At 42.5% G+C, this 23,659-nt stretch overlaps 1 protein-coding gene across 1 annotated transcript in view; it reads left to right on the top strand.

Annotated features, from left to right (window-relative positions):
* Positions 1 to 23,659, top strand: part of LOC121002576 (ATP-dependent translocase ABCB1-like) — a 185,271-nt gene that overhangs the window by 104,307 nt on the left and 57,305 nt on the right. The window contains exon 4 of the mRNA XM_040434019.1: positions 13,292 to 13,355. Within this exon, the coding sequence (XP_040289953.1) occupies positions 13,292 to 13,355 (64 nt within the window). The remainder of the gene's footprint in view (positions 1 to 13,291; positions 13,356 to 23,659) is intronic.

Below are 23,659 nucleotides of genomic sequence, written 5' to 3' on the forward strand. Positions count from 1 at the left end.
GTTTAAAAGTTATATTTTTTCCGTCACTGGGCTCAGGGCAGGGTAAAAAGATTGTGCCCTGCACCCACACAACTAAATGTATGTCGATCGCTGAGTTAGATTCACGTTCTGAACCAAAGATTCTCTCCTATTCTCTCCCTGAAATCACCAGCCGCATTATCTCCCTACACTAGTAAGAGCAGAGTGACGTGCAGCGCTACGTGACTCAAGCTTATATAGAGCCTGGGTAACATGCTGCACTGGCCAATCACAGCCATACCATTAGTAGGCATGGCTGTGATGGCTTCTAAGAGCACAGAGTTAAACGCTTGTTGATTGGCTGCTCTGCAGCCTTAATAAAGCAGAGAAAACACCGAACCCAAACTTTTACTGAAATGTTCGGGTTTGGGTCCGGGGTCCAAAAATCCTAAAGTTTGGTACGAACCCGAACTTTACAGTTCGGGTTCGCTCAACCCTAATTGTAAACAAATTTCATAAGCGGAAATTCGCTCATCTCTAGTGAAGTTACTTTGTACTACAGCCATTTACGGGGTTTATTAATAGGATAGATACTTACGTCCTATTAGCCGTTCTGCGTTGATTTTACATTGTTTTACTATTTTTGGGGGGAGTATTAATAGGAAAAAAAAAAGGAAAAAATGTATGTCATAAGTGCCGTTCAGCGGTGAAATTACATTGTACTACAGCCATTTACGTGGTGTATTAAAAGGAAATATATGTATGTCCCATTAGCCGTTCTGTGGTGAATTGCGATTCTTATATTTCTTGTTTTGGGGTGTAGTAATAGGAAAAAGAATACGTCTCAATTGCCGTTCTGCGGTGAATTGTGATTGTTATTTTTTTGGGGGGAGGAGTTTATTGAATCAGAAAGAAAAAAATAAATAAAAATATATATATATTAATTGCCTTTTAGCGGTGAAGTTACATTGTACTACAGCCATTTACGTAGTGTATTAAAAGGAAATATAAGTACGACCCTTTAGTCGTTCTGCGGTGAATTGTGATCTATTAATTTTTTTGTGGTGTAGTAATAGGAAAATAAATATGTCTATATTGCCATTCTGCTGTGAAGTTACATTGTACTACAGCCATTTACAGGGTATATTGAAGGGAAATAAACCTACTTCCTATTATCTGTTTTGCGGTTAATTGTGAATATTTTTTTTTTTGGGGGGGGGGGAGTTTATTAATCAGAAAAAAAAAATGTCTTAATTGCCGTTCAGCTGTGAAGTTACATTGTACTACAGCCATTTACATGGTGTATTAACAGGAAACATACGTATGTCCCATTAGCCTTTCTGCGGTGAATTGTGATTGTTATATTTCTTTTATTGCGGTGTAGTAATAGGAAAAAGAATACGTCTTAATTATCGTTCTGCTGTGAATTGTGATTTGTTTTTTTTTTGGGGGGGAGTTGATTAATTATTGATCAGAAAAAAAAAATAATGAAAAAGATATATATATATACACCGATGTAACATGGTTAGCACTCCTTTTTTCTGAGATTTCTGAGTTTGGTTATCTAATCTAAGCAAACACCTTCAATTGCATTTCAATCGCTTTTGTCTCAAGATAATGAAATGAGTTAAGAATTTGAGTTAACAGCGGGAGTGCTAACCATGGTACATCTGTGTGTGTATGTGTATATATATATATATATATATATATATATATACACACACACACTCACCTAAAGAATTATTAGGAACACCTGTTCTATTTCTCATTAATGCAATTATCTAGTCAACCAATCACATGGCAGTTGCTTCAATGCATCCTGGTCAAGACAATCTCCTGAACTCCAAACTGAATGTCAGAATGGGAAAGAAAGGTGATTTAAGCAATTTTGAGCGTGGCATGGTTGTTGGTGCCAGACGGGCCGGTCTGAGTATTTCACAACCATTTCTAGGGTTTACAAAGAATGGTGTGAAAAGGGAAAAACATCCAGTATGCGGCAGTCCTGTGGGCAAAAATGCCTTGTGGATGCTAGAGGTCAGAGGAGAATGGGCCGACTGATTCAAGCTGATAGAAGAGCAACGTTGACTGAAATAACCACTCATTACAACCGAGGTATGCAGCAAAGCATTTGTGAAGCCATAACACGCACAACCTTGAGGCGGATGGGCTACAACAGCAGAAGACCCCACCGGGTACCACTCATCTCCACTACAAATAGGAAAAAGAGACTACAATTTGCACGAGCTCACCAAAATTGGACTGGTGAAGACTGGAAAAATGTTGCCTGGTCTGATGAGTCTCGATTTCTGTTGAGACATTCAAATGGTAGAGTCCGAATTTGGCGTAAACAGAATGAGAACTTGTATCCATCATGCCTTGTTACCACTGTGCAGGCTGGTGGTGTAATGGTGTGGGGGATGTTTTCTGTGCACACTTTAGGCCCCTTAGTGCCAATTGGGCATCGTTTAAATGCCACGGGCTACCTGAGCATTGTTTCTGACCATGTCCATCCCTTCATGACCACCATGTACCCATCCTCTGATGGCTACTTCCAGCAGGATAATGCACCATGTCACAAAGCTCGAATCATTTCAAATTGGTTTCTTGAACATGACAATGAGTTCACTGTACTAAAATGGCCCCCACAGTCACCAGATCTCAACCCAGTAGAGCATCTTTGGGATGTGGTGGAACGGGAGCTTTGTGCCCTGGATGTGCATCCCTCAAATCTCCATCAACTGCAAGATGCTATCCTATCAATATGGGCCAACATTTCTAAAGAATGCTATCAGCACCTTGTTGAATCAATGCCACGTAGAATTAAGGCAGTTCTGAAGGCAAAAGGGGGTGCAACACCGTATTAGTATGGTGTTCCTAATAATTCTTTAGGTGAGTGTATAATGTCTTAATTGCAGTTCAGCAGTGAAGTTACATTGTTCTACAGCCTTTTTTTGGGGGTATTATTTTAATTGTAATTCTTTTATTATACAGTATGTCAGACAGACAGGTGACAGGCCTTTCAAAGGGAATGGGCAGTGGCCAAAATGTTTCTGTCGCAGGCAACTGAAGAATGGGAATGGCCATTTGGAGAATTTGTGGGCAGAAGTTGAAGCGTGGCCAGGGTACCAATGTTGGCACCACGGCCCTGCATCAACACATGCAGCATCACCATAAAGTGGACTGGAAGAATCGTGGCTCCGATGTGGTGGTAAAGCCTGCTGCAGCAACCGATGTATCACCCAGTGGCACCCAACCAATTTCATGCAGTCAAGGCTCCACCACCTCAGCCGAAGGGAGCTGTCTGTCCTTCCCATCATCTGTTGGTCCTGATGCTCCTGCTCCTACTCCTCATCAGTCATTCCATCAGCAATCGATCACCGAAGCGATTGCCAAGAAACAACAGTATGTGTGCACTCATCCAACGGCACAGAAGCTGAACGTGCTCCTGGCCAAGTTGCTGGTGCTGCAGTCCCTCCCTTTCCAAGTGGTGGACTCTGCACCTTTCAGAGAACTGATGGCTTGTGCAGAGCTGAGGTGGAAAGTCCCTAGCCGTCATTTCTTTGCAAAAAAAAGGTTAGTACCCGCCTTGCACACATAAAGAACAGAAGGTGGGCCAGTCCTTAAGCCTGTCGGTGTCTGCCAAAGTTCACGGCAGTGCCGACGTGTGGAGCTGTAACTATGATCAAGGACAATATATGTCCTTTATGGCCCACTGGGAAAATGTGGTTCCTACCCAGCCACACTACCAACTTGGACAGGTGACGCTGCTTCCGCCGCTACGTTCTCACGCCGTTGGTCCTGCGATAATGTCCGCCTCTGCCTCATCATCCTCCACTGTGTCCTTAGCCTCCACTGCAGGGACAATTCACAGTGCTTCTCCAGCATACCACATGTGCTGGGCACAGTGGTGTCATGCTGTTCTGCACCTAGTTTGCCTGGGCAAACTGAGTCACACAAAGGGGGAACTGCTCCGCGTCCTTCATCAAGAAATCGAATCCTGACTTTCTCCTCGACAACTCAAAATCGGAACCATGGTGACCGACAAGGGGAAGAACATGGTGTCGGGGCTGTGTCAAGGAGGGCTGAGCCATGCACCCTGCATGGCGCACGTGTTTAATCTGGTTGTAAAGCGGTTCCTGAAGTCTTCCACCCATCTGCAAAACATCCGGAAAATGGCCAGGAAACTTTGCATGCACTTCAGCCACTCACTGCAAAGCACAGCCTCCTTGAGCTGCAGAGGCAGAACGGCGTCCCCCAACATAGGCTAATAGCGATGTTTCCACCCATTGTAATTCCATCCTCCATATGTTGGACCTATTATATGAACAGAGAAAGGCCATAAACGATTTATTGATGATACAGGCAGACAGAGGTACTACCCTGTGTAACTTCGATGTTAGTCAGTGGCAGCTCATGCGTGACACCTGCCGTTTGCTCGGGCCCTTTGAGGAGGCCACTTTGTCAGTCGCCAGGACTACGGGAGGAACAACATCATTCCACTGATTCTTGTCCTGGAACAGATGCTGCTAAATCTGGCTGGTCAGGGGACAGGAGACGTTGCGACTACATCTCACGGCCACATGAGCCCTGTGGGGGCTGAACTAGAGGACATTTGAGCACAAGCAGTGCATAGAGAAATGGCTGTTTTTTATACACAGGTTTTATTTCACATATTCATTACACATATAAGAGGTGCTAGAGAGGAGATATAGGACATATACACTCACCTAAAGAATTATTAGGAACACCATACTAATACGGTGTTGGACCCCCCTTTTGCCTTCAGAACTGCCTTAATTCTACGTGGCATTGTTTCAACAAGGTGCTGATAGCATTCTTTAGAAATGTTGGCCCATATTGATAGGATAGCATCTTGTAGTTGATGGAGATTTGAGGGATGCACATCCAGGGCACGAAGCTCCCGTTCCACCACATCCCAAAGATGCTCTATTGGGTTGAGATCTGGTGACTGTGGGGGCCAGTTTAGTACAGTGAACTCATTGTCATGTTCAAGAAACCAATTTGAAATGATTTGAGCTTTGTGACATGGTGCATTATCCTGCTGGAAGTAGCCATCAGAGGATGGATACATGTTCTCATTCTGTTTACACCAAATTCGTTCTCTACCATTTGAATGTCTCAACAGAAATCGAGACTCATCAGACCAGGCAATATTTTTTTTTAGTCTTCAACAGTCCAATTTTGGTGAGCTCATGCAAATTGTAGCCTCTTTTTCCTATTTGTAGTGGAGATGAGTGGTACCCGGTGAGGTCTTCTGCTGTTGTAGCCCATCCGCCTCAAGGTTGTGCGTGTTGTGGCTTCACAAATGCTTTGCTGCATACCTCGGTTGTAACGAGTGGTTATTTCAGTCAATGTTGCTCTTCTATCAGCTTGAATCAGTCGGCCCATTCTCCTCTGACCTCTAGCATCCATAAGGCATTTTTGCCCACAGGACTGCCGCATACTGGATGTTTTTCCCTTTTCACACCATTCTTTGTAAACCCTAGAAATGGTTGTGCGTGAAAATCCCAGTAACTGAGCAGATTGTGAAATACTCAGACCGGCCCGTCTGGCACCAACAACCATGCCACACTCAAAATTGCTTAAATCACCTTTCTTTCCCATTCTGACATTTAGTTTGGAGTTCAGGAGATTGTCTTGACCAGGACCACCCCCCTAAATGCATTGAAGCAACTGCCATGTGATTGGTTGACTAGATAATTGCATTAATGAGAAATAGAACAGGTTTTCCTAATAATTCTTTAGGTGAGTGTATATAAAAAAAACTGTGGACTTATAGGAGATATTTCATTAGGGAAAGGCAACCCGGATGAAAAAACCTAGTCTCCATATACCAGTACATCACTTCCGGTATCTGATAACAGGAAGTGGTGCGTTCCACTGTGGAACGCACTCGAGTTTCATTGTGCTTTAAACATAGCAATATTGAACAAAGGCTGTAAAGCATAAATCTATATGTGTAAAAATGAGTTGTCCGCTGTCTTTATACAAAGGGGGCTGCTATCAAAAATACTAAGACTATAGCTGACGGCAGGACTAGAGTAGCAGCGAAGGCGGAAGTGATGTCACTTCCGGTTGAGTTTAGTGAAACGCAGCCTGGAACGCACCCACGTTCCCTTGTTAAGATTCGCAGGTAAATATATTAAAAAGATCAAGAAAAGGGAGGGGGGTGTCTTTTATAAAAACAGGCACCTAATAATAAAATATTAAATATTAAAATATTAGATCAGTCAGTGGATTGTAAAACTGGAAGTATTACAACTTTCTATCGATGTTCAGTGGAGCGCATTTTGGAACGCAAAAGTTCCATATGTAGGCCCTTTGGAGGATTATCTTGTTGGTTTGCCTGTAAGGTCAAAACGATAGCCAGTAGTGAGTCACAGAGGTAGCAGGTAAATGAATGCTTGTGGCCATATGTTCCATTGTGCCAATGATTGCTCAGAGCACACAGTAAAAAGTATATAGGCCAATCAGTACAAGAATAGATCAAATAAGATGAGATAAAAAGAAAAGAAAAGTAAAAAATTAAAAAATTATAGAATATGTGAAAAATAAATAGATAAATAAAAAGAATATATATATATATATATATATATATATATATATATAAATTTGTGGGACTATACTCAACAAATGGCTGAGGGGATGAGGATAGGAGCCCCTCTTTAGAACATGTGGGCCTAAATATATTACCCGCAGGATAATTAGTAATTCATAAAGTACCGGTAAGACTCATCAACATATATAGTAAATGTCAATGGATAAATTAATTTAAAAAGAGGGGAAAAAAGGTGTGTGGAGAAGCATAAATGAGGCTATCTCGGAGGTGGTTAATTAAAGGTAGTCTTACGTCTCAAGTGACGGTGTGGATTATATTGACGAATGTACTTATTCTGATATAAAATGGAAAGAGGCACATACTGAACTAAATAACTCGTGACGGATATGTGTAGGTTATAGGGTGGACAGTGATATTTGATCTTGAGAACAGAATCATTATTCACCAGAGACAGGAGCTGAAGAGACACATTCACTCCACCGAGAGTCCAGTTTTATGGGAACAAGAGGCCAAAATAGTTAAAACAGTTATATCATGTTCATATTGTTAATATTGTATTTAGAACTGTATACTGAACCAGTTACAGTATATGTGTGTTTACTTACAGTTCCACCAAATTCAGTTGCAAACTACAAATACGGTAGCATACAAATAGCAATCCATACAAATTGCATACAGATCAGTAGAACTATCGGTCAAATCTCAGATATACCTCTCAGAGAGATCATAAAGTGCTTAAATAACTTAAAGTGAGAGTACAGATACTGAAGAGAGAAATATATCCACCATTTTATGTTGAATGACAAGATTGAACAGTTGAACCACCATCTTAATCATACTGCCATTTTGTAATATCTTTTCAACACGTGTTATGTACATGGACTATCTGCTGCAGAGGCGGTAGGGTTATATATGAAGAAAAGTTGACGTTAATAAAGAAGTTACTTCAAGCATTTGGTGTGCTCTTTAAACCTAATGTTTCCATAGAACAGTGCTAGAGGAATTACAGAGTAATAGACAGTCTGGTTAGACTAAAAATTCATAGATGGCAAAATTCTTGTAATGCCACAGCGCAAAAGGCACATCATAGTGCTGCGCCTGCCACAAGGGGGGGGGGGGGGGGGGGGGGCAGTAGCAATACCAGCTCCATCAGCAGCAACTTAAGTCTAGAGTCGCTGATGAGCAGTTTTCTTCACCCGCCTACTGAAGAAACTACTCACCAACAGCAGTAGCTAGACGTAGAGCAGAACCTGAACCAGCAGGTTGTGGCATACTTGGAGTGCACACTGCCACCCCACATCGAAGATCCCCAGGACTACTAACCAGTCAAACTCGATTTGTGGCCGCAACTGGCAAAGTTTTCCCTTGACAAGCTTTCCTGCCTGGCCAGCAGTGTGGCATCAGAGCAGGTGAGTGCGACGGTGGCCATAGTTACCCCAAGGAGAATTCGCCTGTCCACCCAAAATGTGAAGAAACTGACCATTGTGAAGATGAATCAGGCATGGATCAGCCAGGATTTTCAAACACCAGTGCCTGATGCATCAGACTAGATCATCCATGGTGCCACACCTACACTCTGACAAAAGAGATCTGTTTCTTCTGGCTACCGGCTGTCAGGTGCTCCTACAGTCACCCACCATCTTCGGGTGGTACCGGTATTGCCCCCCACCTCCCCACTCTGTCACTAGGCCACTCTGTGGTCTCCTGATGCTGCTGCCACCTCACCACTCTGTGGTCTCCTCATGCTGCTGCCACATCACAACTCTGTGGTCTCCTCATTCTGCTGCCACCTCACCACTCTGTGGTCTCCTCATGCTGCTGCCACCTCATCACTATGTCACTGGGCCACTCTGTGGACTTTTAATGCTTTTCTCCCCTTTCCCACTCCATGACTCGGCCACTATTTTGCCTTTTTGGCCTTGTTGACATCATAATTTATTTGACCCTTCTTCTGATCTGTCAGAAAGAAGGAAAAATGAGACACACAATGGATCCTGTCTGTGAAACAGCTGTAAGGCGTGTATAGTCCCATCAGAATTGGCTTCTGATTTTGGTAGCCAAAAGCAGGAGTGCATACAAAACTCAGAAGACATGCAAATATTCCATTCACGTGTCATCTGTGTTTTGGATCGACTCCTGTTTTTTTTGGCATTAGCAATACTGATGGATTACTGACCAAATGCTGACCGAGTGAAGGCGGCTGCTCAACAGACAGGATCCGTTTATTGGGGATTATTGTTCTGACGGATCAGAGGAAGGGCAAAATAATCAGTGACGTCAACACAAACTTACTGCTGACACCCTCTCCACTCTGTCAGGGGGGCTCTACTTGTATAAGTGTTTAATAGAACAGGTTCTGTAGACATCTATGTGGAATCAGCTGATGACAGTGTAAAAGGAGTGCGCTCTTTCATAGATCTTGGGCCTCTGCATGGTTCTTTATACCTGGTGCTAAAATTGACTTGTAAGGCTGAGTTCACACTTAAGTTATTTGGTCAGTTTTGGCCCTGTAATTGACCAAATGAGGGAAGTGTGAAGGGATTATAAGACCGACGCCTGTCATCTACATGTCATACTGACTCACAGTATTGTTTCACTACCACAGCAGACTCCCTATGCATGTTACTGCAAGACTCTGTGTTCTACACCACTTTACAGGCTCTCTGCAGCCAGGAAATAGCTGTTTTTTTTATGTGATTCGCCATGAATAAAATTGGTTGAATCAAATCTTTTTGGAAAATTCGGCGAATCGACTTTTTGAGAAATTCACTCATCTCTAGTAATGATGAGCACACTTAGAGATCTTGGTCCACGTGCTTCTGCACATGAATTAGATCCTTGGGCGTAACTAGAAAACATTGGACCCACAGCTAATTTTTGAACAGCTAAACAAAGGACCTTACAGGAAGGAATTATAAGAGGAGAGGATTACAACTCCCAGCATGTCCAGGCTGGTATTATGTGATATCAGAGAACATTACAGGGAGGAGGTACGATATAAGAGGAGAAGGCTACAACTCCCAGTATATTTAGGCTGTTATTATGTGATATCAGAGGACATTGCAGGGAGGACTACAACTCCCAGCACATCCAGGCTATTATTATGTGATATCAAAGGACATTACAGGAAAGAAATTATTAAAGGAGAGGGCTACAACTCCCAGCATATCCAGGCTGTTATTATGTGATATCAGAGGAAATTACAGGAAGGAATTATAAGAGGAGATGACTACAACTCCCAGCATGTCCAGGCTGCTATTATGTGATATTAAAAGACATCACAGGGAGAAGGTGCAGTGTCGCCGCCTCTAGGGGCCCTCTTAAGAGCGAAAAAATGACTTGTTTTGTTGTGATGCCAGTTGCAGTGAAGCAACAAGGGCCCCTTTTTAGTGATACTGTAGATGGTGCCCAGGTGTAGGAATGCCAGAGTGGTGTAGGGTGGCTTAAATGTCCCTTAATATTGTTGCACGTGTCACGGTGCCCCTACCTGGATACACTGGAACACCAGGCGTTGGCTCTGATTCAAAAAAGGGATAGTTGACGAAGGGGATGATGAAATAAATCGAGTCCAGACCTTGTGGTGAAGTTGATAACAGCTTTACTTGAATAAACTTTCCTCCAAAACGATTTACAGTCTTTGTCTTGGTTTCCAGCAGGCTTTGGTATTAATTGTGGCAGACAAACTCCTCTCTGCTACATCTGTTGCTCTCTGGCTCTGCTGTGCTAACAGGATAGCTATAGAACTCAACTTCCTCTCGGTGCTGCATTTTGCTCTGTAATCAGGTCTGTCTCAAACTTTATCCAGGGAACAATTTACTCCTGGCTTCAGAGGCATCCAGCTTTGGCCTCTGTGTCCAGCAGAGCTGAAGGTACTCAAGCTGGCCCAGACAGGGCTCGTCCAGCAGTGACAGGCTCCTGCGACCTTCCCCTAGCAGGGGGTGACACTCAACTAACTCTAAACTAAACTCCTCCCTCCCTACAGCAAGTGGAAAAAAACGCCCACCACACCACAGAGGGGGGATAGAATGGAAAGGATGGCTCCACTCTAGGTGAGATAGCACTGCCTTTGATGCTGCTACCTGCTGGTGAACCAGGCATATTACACATGAACATAAACAGTTGCATGGAAATAGATATGCACATTATGCAAGACCTGGAAATTAATACATATGATGACATTAGATTAACCATAGGAGACCGTAGCAAGGCGCAGACGTGGTAATGCACCTCTGCGGCGTTACAGAGGTAAAAGAGGGGAGGGCTACAACTCCTAGCATATTCAGGCTGTTATTATGTGATATCAGAGGACATTACAGGGAGGACTACAACTCCCAGCATATCCAGGCTGTTATTATGTGATATCAGAGGACTTTACAGGGAAGAGGTATAAGTAGGGTTGCCACCTTTCCCAACAAAAAATACCGGCCAAGTTAAGCCACACCCCAAAGGGGGTGTGGATGTGGGAGGCGTGGCTTAACACTGGGTGTTAATTCGCTATCATACTGTGGCTCCCAATAATATTAATGTCCACATTAGTGCCCCCAGTAATAGTAATACCCCCATTAGCACCAGCCAGGATTAGTACTGTCCACATTAGTGCCCCAAGTAATATTAATTCCCGGATTAGTGCACCCCAGAATTAATGCCCCCATTAGTGCCTCCAGGAAGAATAATGCACCCATTTGTGCCCCTAGGAAAAATAATGCCCCCATTAGTGCCCCCCAGGAAGAATAATGCCACCCATTAGTGCCCCCAGTTAGAATAATGCCCCCCATTAGTGCCCCCAGTTAGACTAATGCCCCCATTAGTGCCCCCAGTTTGCTTCTGCAAAAAAAAAACAAAAAACACTCACCTCCTCCATTTGCTCGTGCTGCGGTGAACACCCCCTGCTGACTGGAAGCTCAGGACAGGACAGGAGCTCCAGTGTGATGACGTCTCGCAGGTCCTATCCTGCACATCCAGTCAGCTGTGCAAGCAAATGGAGGAGGTGAGTGCTTTTTTTTTTATTAACACGGGGGAGGGGGGTAAAGGTTGCACTAATGAGTGCTCAGCAATAGAAGTGCTCATTAATGGCAGTACGCAAAGGAAAATACCGGCAATTAACATTGCCGGTACAAAAAAATTTCTGCCACCAGCAGGGCCACTAAATTACTGACCTTGCCGGTAAGATAACGGCCGGGTGGCAACCCTAGGTATAAGAGGAGAGGACTACAACTCCCAGCATATCCAGGCTGTTATTATGTGATATTAGAGGACATTACAGGAAGGAATTATTAGAGGAGAGGACTACAACTCCCAGCATATCCAGGCTGTTATTATGTGATATCAGAATACATTAAAGGGAAGAGGTATAAGAGGAGAGGACTACAACTCCCAGGTACAGCACAGATAACACAGTGATAACTCTTTGAGTGCAGGTAATACAGTAGATGTCATCTGCAGTCCTGTGTACACACCATAGGTAACACAAAGTGATCTGAAATACCTTTATGATGCTACTTAATACTTAAAGGGGTTATCCAATGGGGCCCCTCACATGGAATATGCTGGATGAAAACATCCGGTGTCGGGGGGGAAATCAGCCAATGGCAGGCGGGGAAGGGGACGAGCCTCCCTAGCTTCATCAACGATGCTAGGGAAGCTCATCCCCATCCCCGCCTGCCATTGGCTGCTCCCCCCGACACTGAATATTTTCATCTGTGTACAGGGAGAAGCAGCAGCGGTGGTGCGGGGACCAGGAGCGGTGCAGGGAGTGGGGAATGGGGTAAGTATATTCACTGTGAGGGGCCCGGCACATGGGGGCTATTGTTAGTTGGGGTTGGGCATGTCAGTGGACTCCAGGAGGGGGTATGTCAGTGAAGGGGCATTAGTGATGTGCAGTTGCACTATGTATATCCTTGCACCTTGTGTCCTCCTGAGACTGAGATCTTCTGATGTGCTGCAGAGCCCTCCGGTCACATCCAGCTTAGGCCTGTGTGCTGAGTGGATGGCATGACTTCCTGGAGGAGAAAGAAAGCCGAACACTGACTGGCCGAGGCTCAGCAAACCAGGGTTAGGCTTGTAGTACTTTCTGGAGTGCCTAAAGTGTGCTGTCTGTGTCACTGACAGTGTTAGAGATTAGAAAAGTATTCATAAATTTGATTTGGCTGCTTTGCTGAATTTAACAAAAAAATTACCTACGTGACAAATTGCTTCATCATGAAGCGTGTTTCTTTGTAAGTAGTGGGTGCAATGACTGGAAGTGGCAATTGCGTCATTGTACCCCTCAGATGCCCCCTTCACATGGCATCTGATAGCAATAATCGGGTGTAAACAAAAAATAATAATACATTAAATCATACTTACCTCATCCATTTGCTTGCGATGGGCCGGCCACCATCTTGATTAAAGATCTAGCGTGAACTCGGCCGGTGTGGTGATGTCACCGTGCACCGGATTTCGTGCGAGATCTTCAATGAAGATGACGCTGGCTGGCCCGTTGCGAGCAAATGGATGAGGTAAGTATGTGAATGGGCAGCAGGCAGGCCCACCAGGGAAGCGAACGGTGTCAGAGGGCCCACCAGGGAAGCAGACACAAAACAAATTTGAAGAAATTTGCTCACCTCTAATATGTATATAAACTTTCATTATTACTGCACTATTATTATTAGAACCAATCTGACTTGAATAAGGAAACAATTAATATGATAGGAAGATTATGTATTTTTTTTATTTTTTTATTATAATAACTATTCTTATTTTAACTTGTTTTAGTAAAGACACAAAGGTTTCCCATGCCAAGATGATCACTAAGGAGACGGTGGGACTTCTCGAACTGGTCAGTTTTTCTTACCTTTATGTACTTTTAATTAACTGAAATGGGTATTTTGAGTTCAGAAAACCTAAGAGATTTCCTAATTAAAAAATAATTTCACATTCCCTATTTGTTTAAGGGGCTAGCCAGGAATAAATATTTATGATATCCTCAGGATAGGTCATCAGTATCAGATCTGCGAGGGTGCGACAACCAGAACCCCCGCCGATCAGCTATTTGAAGAGGCCTTGAGCGCTGCAGCCTCTTCTTAGGCCAGTGACATTACTGCAAATCGGTCACATGGCCTAGATGCCGCTTAGGCTGAGTTCACATCAGCGTTCAGCCTTTCCATTCTCCTGCTCCGTTATAGGAGCAGGAGAACGAAAAGGACGGATTCGGCACATAACTGAGCTGAACGGAGCCTACGGGCCCCATAGACTATAATGGGGTCCGTTAGGTTTCCGCTCGGAGGAAGATTTTTGAAGCAGAGACTAAAGTCGTGCATGCAGGACTTTTGTCTCCGATCCCTGAAACAGCTTATCGGCAGAGATGCCGTGACTTGGACCCCCCACTGATGTGATAATAGTGACTTATCCCGAGGATCATTATGTTTTCCAGGATATCTCCTTTAATTCTCAGGTAAAGGAGCTGGTCATGTGTTAAGGACCCCCAACTATTCGCCAACATAGAAAAGGACTGCAAATAGCTTATTTCTGTTTGTGGGACCTAAGGTGTCAATAGATTGCATGGACAGCTGGTTGGAGGACAATTACAACAGGCGCTATGCCAGTTTTTGGCATAAAAAAAGTGCCAATACCCCATTTTACGACTTTACACGCCCAAGCACCAATATTTTGTTGCATGGGTGTTTTTTTGCTGTGCTTGCAACTTGGAAGTGATGGGGGTTGGCAGGGACAGTGACATTGGGCCACACATTTAACATCTTGGAGTTGGAGTAGTTTTTACTCCCGACTGCCGGCAGTGTGGCTAATTTATGACAAGGCCTACGAAGAGTACAGCTAATCAGCAGATGCATAGCTAAAGACTCATGGATGTAGGGTTGGGCGATATCAAAATTTTTCCGACAATAACAATATTAAGAAATTTATCGTGATAACGATGTATATGACCATAAATACCCATTTAGAAGAAAAACACTTAAAACGTGTACTCGTGTTTCAGGTCTTTAATTGTACAGTATAATGTCTCCTTGTGGCCTCCATACAGTATAATGTCTCCTTGTAGCCTCCACATAGTATAATGTCTCCTTGTAGCATCTGTACAGTATAAATGTCTCCTTGTAGCCCCAATACAGTATAATGTCTCCTTGTAGCCCCCATACAGTATAATGTCTCCTTGTAGCATCCGTACAGTATAAATGTCTCCTTGTAGCCCCAATACAGTATACACTGCGTGCAGAATTATTAGGCAAATGAGTATTTTGACCACATTATCCTCTTTATGCATGTTGTCTTACTCCAAGCTGTATAGGCTCGAAAGCCTACTACCAATTAAGCATATTAGGTGATGTGCATCTCTGTAATGAGAAGGGGTGTGGTCTAATGACATCAACACCCTATATTAGGTGTGCATAATTATTAGGCAACTTCCTTTCCTTTGGCAAAATGGGTCAAAAGAAGGACTTGACAGGCTCAGAAAAGTCAAAAATAGTGAGATATCTTGCAGAGGGATGCAGCACTCTTAAAATTGCAAAGCTTCTGAAGCGTGATCATCGAACAATCAAGCGTTTCATTCAAAATAGTCAACAGGGTCGCAAGAAGCGTGTGGAAAAACAAGGCGCAAAATAACTGCCCATGAACTGAGAAAAGTCAAGCGTGCAGCTGCCAAGATGCCACTTGCCACCAGTTTGGCCATATTTCAGAGCTGCAACATCACTGGAGTGCCCAAAAGCACAAGGTGTGCAATACTCAGAGACATGGCCAAGGTAAGAAAGGCTGAAAGACGACCACCACTGAACAAGACACACAAGCTGAAACGTCAAGACTGGGCCAAGAAATATCTCAAGACTGATTTTTCTAAGGTTTTATGGACTGATGAAATGAGAGTGAGTCTTGATGGGCCAGATGGATGGGCCCGTGGCTGGATTGGAAAAGGGCAGAGAGCTCCAGTCCGACTCAGACGCCAGCAAGGTGGAGGTGGAGTACTGGTTTGGGCTGGTATCATCAAAGATGAGCTTGTGGGGCCTTTTCGGGTTGAGGATGGAGTCAAGCTCAACTCCCAGTCCTAATGCCAGTTTCTGGAAGACACCTTCTTCAAGCAGTGGTACAGGAAGAACTCTGCATCCTTCAAGAAAAACATGATTTTCATGCAGGACAAAGCTCCATCACACGCGTCCAAGTACTCCACAGCGTGGCTGGCAAGAAAGGGTATAAAAGAAGAAAATCTAATGACATGGCCTCCTTGTTCACCTGATCTGAACCCCATTGAGAACCTGTGGTCCATCATCAAATGTGAGATTTACAAGGAGGGAAAACAGTACACCTCTCTGAACAGTGTCTGGAAGGCTGTGGTTGCTGCTGCACGCAATGTTGATGGTGAACAGATCAAAACACTGACAGAATCCATGGATGGCAGGCTTTTGAGTGTCCTTGCAAAGAAAGGTGGCTATATTGGTCACTGATTTGTTTTTGTTTTGTTTTTGAATGTCAGAAATGTATATTTGTGAATGTTGAAATGTTATATTGGTTTCACTGGTAAAAATAAATAATTGAAATGGGTATATATTTGTTTTTTGTTAAGTTGCCTAATAATTATGCACAGTAATAGTCACCTGCACACACAGATATCCCCCTAAAATAGCTAAAACTAAAAACAAACTAAAAACTACTTCCAAAAATATTCAGCTTTGATATTAATGAGTTTTTTGGGTTCATTGAGAACATGGTTGTTGTTCAATAATAAAATTAATCCTCAAAAATACAACTTGCCTAATAATTCTGCACTCCCTGTAATGTCTCCTTATAGCCCCCATACAGTATAATGTCTCCTTTTAGCCTCCACATAGTATAATGTCTCCTTGTAGCATCTGTACAGTATAAATGTCTCCTTGTAGCCCCAATACAGTATAATGTCAGTTCATTAATATCAGATTGGCAGGGGTCTAGCACCCGGGACCCTGGCCGATCAGCTATTAGAAGAGGCCGGTGGATAACACCTTTAATGCATAGCATGGATTTAAAGCTCCTACACTCTCGCCGGAGCATGTCAGGCAACTTTTATGAGGTTATTTAGTTAGTTATTTCCATCAGTTATTGCAAGCCAAAACCAGGTGCGGGTCAAAAATACAGAACAGAATATTATTTTTTTTTTTACATTATACCTTACAATAAGGCCTCCTGCACACTAGGGTCTTAAATGGGAAGGATTTGAAATAAATCTTTCCTGTGGGAATCCATCACTTACCTTGGCGAAGAATGTTCTATCAATATATATATATATATATATATATATATATATATAAAAGCAATTATTTAATGCTTTGCTAGATTATGAGTCTAGATTCTTCTGAAGGTAGAATGAAGCCTCACAATATCCTAAGACTACATCTCAATATGGAGATGATCAATTTATTTAATCATTTATTTATCTAGATGGTATAATTTCACCCACACTGTCAAATTAGTCTTAATAAAATGAAATATCATTTTCTGTATCTCTTACCAAGTCCTAGTAGGAATCTCACTTCTGCTCCTAGGAAAGCTGGGTGGTCCATCATAGCGCATCTCATTATGGCTTTCATCTTAATAAACCCCTCTACAGAGCTCCACTTCTCTCTCTTCCTCCCTTAATCTCCAGCTCTCGCTTTTTTCTCTTGCTAGCTTTTTTTATGCTACTCCGCACACGAGTAATTATTCCCCCCTTATCTAAGAATCATCCCCTTTAGATTAGGGATTCCCAATCAGGTAGGGTGGGTGTATTCGCATGCTAATAACATCATGACGTTATCTTAACTCCTAATATGGTATAGAACAAATAATGAAATAATATAATATTGTCCATCTGCCTCCAGATGGCACTGCGGTACTGTAGATGAACATAACAACTTTTAAGCATTAAAATTAAATATCTAATAATACTTTCACAGGCCCTCGTTGACCTTTCTAAATAAATCATTGAGGAAGGTCTTTTCCTGACACTTTTAATTACCTATATCCTGGACTTGTTGGAGTTGACTGTCTTCTCCTATCTTTTTAAAATATAGGTTGACTTGATGAAAATTTTATATAGCGGCTTTGATGCTTGGCATCGGAACGTGTACATTTCACTTATCTACGTCCATGAATAACTATTATTAACCAAATTAACATAAACTTACTTGTTTCTGTACCTTCTACAATATCTTCTAAATGGTAAATACATAGTATAACATATATATAAATCGATACATTGTTACACATAGATAACACATTATATGAATTATTGATTAACATATGTTGTAAACTAAATATACCATACAGAGATATATATATATATATATATATATAAAATATAATTATGAATATATAAATTGAACCTCATACAGCAGGTGTGCCTCAAGGAATATGAGTCCTTATCAAGTAACCTTGTTCCCTCCAGACAGACGTGTCTTAGGGAGTTGACTTACTTCTTACAGATGGTCTCATATCTTTAGCAATAACTTTTAAATACAATGTCCGTTTATGTTCACAATTTTTTTTTTTTTATATAAACTGAACTTGCCATGAACTCATCTTGGCTTCCTCAGCCATATAACAAACCTTTGGTTCAGGCTGATTTTATTCTTAAAGGCAATGAGATGAGCATTCATTTTGATTATAATGTCATTAGATAATATTGTATACGTATGAAAATGCACAACAGTAAAAACGGAACAAAAACGGAAACACAACGGAAACAAATAACGGAACAACGGATCTGTTAACGGACCGCAAAACACTGAAAAAGCCATGCGGTGGTGTGAAAGAGGCCTTAGACTGTTTTCGTGACAAAATCAGGTCGAAAAAAAGGCCAACCTACATAAATAGGTCAGAAAAAAGTTTGAAAACTTCTGAATTAGTCTTAAAAAAACTAAATAGTCAGATGAGGCGCAAAGGCCTCCAAAACACGAGCAATTTAAATAGTAAATGTGATTAAATAGTAAAAATAAGATTGTCTAAAACAGGATTTTTTAGACTAAAAACAGGTGTAAACAATTTAGTAAATGTGCCCCATTGTTTCCCCTCAAGTGTTCAGCAAGGCTTTTCTTGAATTTTTTAAGTGTCTTCAGAGACAGATGTGTTCCCAGGTAGAGGAGCAATTTCTGTAGATTTCTACCACAAAATGCAATCAAATCTCTATCAGATTGCTATTAGAGATGAGCGATTTTCTCAAAAATTCGATTCGGTCGGTTCGCCGAATTTTCCGAAAAGATTAGTCTCGGTCCGAATTTATTTGTGGCAAATTACATTTAAAAAACTGCTATTTCCTGGCTGCAGAGAGACTGTAAAGTGGTGTAGAACACTGTGACTTGCAGTAACACGTATAGGGATTCTGCTGTGGTAGTGAAACAATGCTGTGAATCATTATGACACGGAGATGACAGGCGTTGCTCTTAGGCCCCTTTCACACGGACGAGTTTTCCGCCCGGGTGCAATGCGTGACGTGAACTCAAGTGTGAACTCAGCCTTACAGGTCAATGTTAGTGCCAGGTATAAAGAACTGTGCAGAGGCCCAAGATCCTACTTTAGCATGAAAGAGCGCACTCCTTTTACACCGTCGTCAGCTGATCCCAGAACGGCTAATAGGACAATTATTTCTTTTAAATGGCTGTAGTACAATGTAAATTCACAGCAGAACTGCAATTAAGACGTATTCTTTTTCCTATTAATACACCCCAAAAAAGAAATATAACAATCACAATTCACCGCAGAACGACTAATAGGACGTACGTATCTTTCCTATTAATACACCCTGTAAATGACTGTAGTACATATATGTAACTTCACCGCTAAACGGCAATTATAACATATATTTTTACCTTTTTTTTCCTATTAATACACCCCCCCAAAAAATTAAAACAATGTAAACTCAAAGCAGAACGGCTAATAGGAGGTAAATATTCTTTCCTATTAATACACCCTCTAAATGGCCATTTCACACAGAACTTGCACCCCAATAACAAGCAAGGTTTGCTGGAATTAGTGATGCATCATCCCTATCCTTTCCATACACCTTGACTAATCTTTTCCTGAATTTGTAAATTGTTTTTTCAGCACAATAAAGTATTTTCTAACACTGTCCCTAGCGCCTGCTGACATCTCTCCCTGCACTAAGTACACTGGAAAATGGCTGAATCCAAGATGGCTGAGGCCATTTATAGGGCTGTGACATCACAGGGGCTGGCTGGCTGCTGATTGGCAGCATGCATGGCATTGTGGGTGATCACTCGTTCCCAGAGTTCTTTGCTCCATGTCCTAACACGTGCAGCAGCCATTTTAGGAAAAAATGCAATTTGTTACCACAAAGCGTGAGGAAATTTGATTCGCTCATTTCTAATTGCTATATACGATCAATAAGTACAAGTAGAGCTATTTTGCCTAAGCGCTTGGCAGTTAATCATGGCAGTTAGACAGGGCAGGAGACGGAGATGCTATGTGTACAGTCGTGGCCAAAAGTTTTGAGAATAATACATATTAGTTTTCACAAAGTTTGCTGCTAAACTGCTTTTAGATCTTTTGTTTCAGTTGTTTCTGTGATGTAGTGATGCACTTCATACGTTTCAAAGGCTTTTATCGACAACTACATGACATTTATGCAAAGAGTCAGTATTTGCAGTGTTGGCCCTTCTTTTTCAGGACCTCTGCAATTCGACTGGGCATGCTCTCAATCAACTTCTGGGCCAATTCCTGACTGATAGCAACCCATTCTTTCATAATCACTTCTTGGAGTTTGTCAGAATTAGTGGGTTTTTGTTTGTCCACCCGCACGCGTTTGATGGCTGCACGCGTTTCTTTGCAGGTCACCATGGTTAACAATGGAAGAACAATGATTTCAAGCATCACCCTCCTTTTAACATGTCAAGTCTGCCATTTTAACCCAATCAGCCTGACATAATGATCTCCAGCCTTGTGCTCGTCAACATTCTCACCTGAGTTAACAAGACGATTACTGAAATGATCTCAGCAGGTCCTTTAATGACAGCAATGAAATGCAGTGGAAAGTTTTTTTTTGGATTAAGTTAATTTTCATTGCAAAGAAGGACTATGCAATTCATCTGATCACTCTTCATAACATTCTGGAGTATATGCAAATTGCTATTATAAAAACTTAAGCAGCAACTTTTCCAATTTCCAATATTTATCTAATTCTCAAAACCTTTGGCCACGACTTGTACTATTCAAACAAAGTTAAAAACAGCACAGGTATGCTACAATATTGTTTGACTCAGACACTGGTTTCTCTTCACTATGGCTATCTACTACGGTTGAGCGAACTCGAACTGTAAAGTTCGGGTTCGTGCCGAACTTTAGGATTTTTGGACCCCGAACCCGAACTTTTCAGTAAAAGTTCGGGTTCGGTGTTCGGCGAGTTAATGTCACTTTTTGAAAGTCTGCAGAGCAGCCAATCAACAAGCGTTTAACTCTGTACCCTTAGAAGCCATCACAGCCATGCCTACTAATGGTATGGCTGTGATTGGCCAGTGCAGCATGTGACCCAGAATCTATATAAGCTGAAGTTACGTAGCGCTGCACGTCACTCTGCTGTTACTAGTGTAGGGAGAGGATGCTGCTGCTGTGAGGGAGAGAATAGGAAAGAATCTTTAATCAGAAGTGCTTGTTAACTCAGCGATCTACATAGATTTAGTTTTGTGGGTGCAGTGCACAATCTTTTTACCCTGCCCTGAGCCCAGTGACACAGAAAAATAACTTTTATCCATCTGTTAGTTAGGTGGGCAGTGGCGTCCATTTTATGCAAGCTCAGTGCACCAGCACAGCATATGTGCATTTGTGACATTCAATTCCAAGCTTGAAATACTGCAATAATAATCTGGGTTTAAAAAAACACCCATTTTTGGAAATCTCCTACATCTGGTGCCTTTGCAGCATTTGTCAGTGTGAAATAGAAGCTTGCAATACTTCAATAATTTTCTGGCTTTTAAAAAATCACCAATTTTTTGCAAGACCCTACATCTGGGGCCTTTGCAGCATTTGTCAGTGTGAAGCCCAATCCTGAAATACTGCAATAATAATCTGGTTTTAAAAAAGCACCCATTTTTGGCAATATCCTACATCTGGTGTCTTTGCAGCATTTGTCAGTTTGTAAGACAACCTTGAAATACTTCAAATATTTTCTGGGTTAAAAAAAACACAAATTTTGGGCAAAAAACTAAATTTGCAGCCTTTGCTGCATCTGTCAGTGTGAGATACATGCATTAGATACTGGTGTTCTATTCTGTAATAAAGAAAAACACACCCATTTTGGGCAAAATACTTAATTTTGCAGCGTATGCTGCATCTGTCAGTGTGAGATACAAGCTTGAAATAGTGCAATAATATTCTGGGTTTAAATAAAACACCCATTTTTGGCAATCCCCTACATCTGGGGCCTATGCTGCATTTGTTAGTGTGACATAAGCTTAAAATACTGCAATAATATTCTGGGTTTAATAAAACACCCATTTTTGGCAATAACCTACATCAGAGGCCTATGCTTCATCTGTCAGTGTGAGATACACGCATTAGATACTGCTGTTATATTCGGTTATTAAAAAAATGCCCAGTTTGGGCAAAATAATAAATCTGCGACCTTTACTGCATCTGTCAGTGTGAGATACACGCATTAGATACTGCTGATCTATTCTGTTATGAAAAAAACACCCCTTTTGGGCAAAAAAACTAAATTTGCAGCCTTTGCTGCATCTGTCAGTGTGACATACAAGCTAGAAATACTGCAATAATATTCTGGGTTTAAAAAAACACCCATTTTGGGCAAAAAACTAAATTTGCAGCCTTTGCTGCATCTGTCGGTGTGAAATACATGCGTTAGATACTGGTGTTCTATTCTGTTATTAAAAAAACACCCATTTTGGGCAAGATCCTAAATTTGAGAAATATGAGGAGAGCGTCAAATAAGGGACGTAGCCCCGGTCATGGTGCGGCTGGTGGAGCTCCTGTTGCAGGGAGAGGACGTGGTCGATCTGTGCCAGCTACACGCACAAGTGAAACACCTTCCTCAGGTGAAAGTAGGCGACAGAACCTTCAGCGTTATTTGGTTGGGCCTAATGCGGCTCAACGAATGGTGAGGCCAGAACAAGTACAGGCAATAGTAGATTTGGTTGCTGACAGTGCCTCCAGTTCCTTTACATTATCTCCCACCCAGTCTCCTGCTGAAAGATCAGAGTTGGCACCTGCAGCCGATGTACATCAGTCTTTCACCTCACCCCCTTGCAAATCAGCCAAGCTGTCTGAGCCCCAAGTCATGCAGCTCTTCTGCTTTTTGATGACTGTTAGCAGGGTTTCCCAGGGCCATCCACCTAGCCCTGCCCCAGAAGTGGAAGAGATTGAGTGCACCGATGCCCAACCACTTATGTTTCAAGATGAGTACATGGGAGGACCACCGCAGCACGTCTCGGATGATGACGAAACACAGGTGCCAACTACTGGGGCTTTCGAAAGTGTGCAGACTGACAAGGAGGGCAGGGGTGAAGATGATGTGGCCGACGATGAGGTCCTCAACACCACATTGAATCAAGGTCATGCGAGTGACCTGTGTAGTTCGGAGGAAGAGGCGGTGGTTGCACAGAGCTACTATCACAGCAGAAGAGGGAGCAGGATGCAAAAGCGGATCAGCCATCCCCTAGACAGTATGCCTGCTACTGCCCACCACAGCAAGGGACCAAGCACACCAAAGCCAGCTCCAAGGAGTTCCCTGGCGTGGCAGTTCTTCAGACAATGTGCTGACGACAAGACACGAGTGGTTTACACGCTGTGCAATCAGAGCCTGAAGCGAGGCATAAACATTCTAAATCTGAGCACAACCTGCATAACCAGGCATCTAAGTGCAAAGCATGAGCTGCAGTGGAGTAGACACCTCAAAAACGAAGAAAGGTCTCTGGCTCCTCCTGCTTTCTCTTCTGCTGCAGTCTCAGCCTCTTCATTCATCTCTGATGTGACAGTGCCACCTGCCACCCCGCAAACAGAGGATCTGCCAGCAACACCACCACCTGGGTCACCAAGCATCTCCACAATGTCCCACTGAAGCATTCAGCTCTCCATCTCCCAAACACTGGAGTGGAAGAGGAAGTACCCCCTACCCACACTCTATCCATGGCCCTGAATGCCAGCATTTAA

Source organism: Bufo bufo, chromosome 5 (assembly GCF_905171765.1).
Source record: "Bufo bufo chromosome 5, aBufBuf1.1, whole genome shotgun sequence".
Classification (NCBI taxonomy): Eukaryota; Metazoa; Chordata; class Amphibia; order Anura; family Bufonidae; genus Bufo; species Bufo bufo.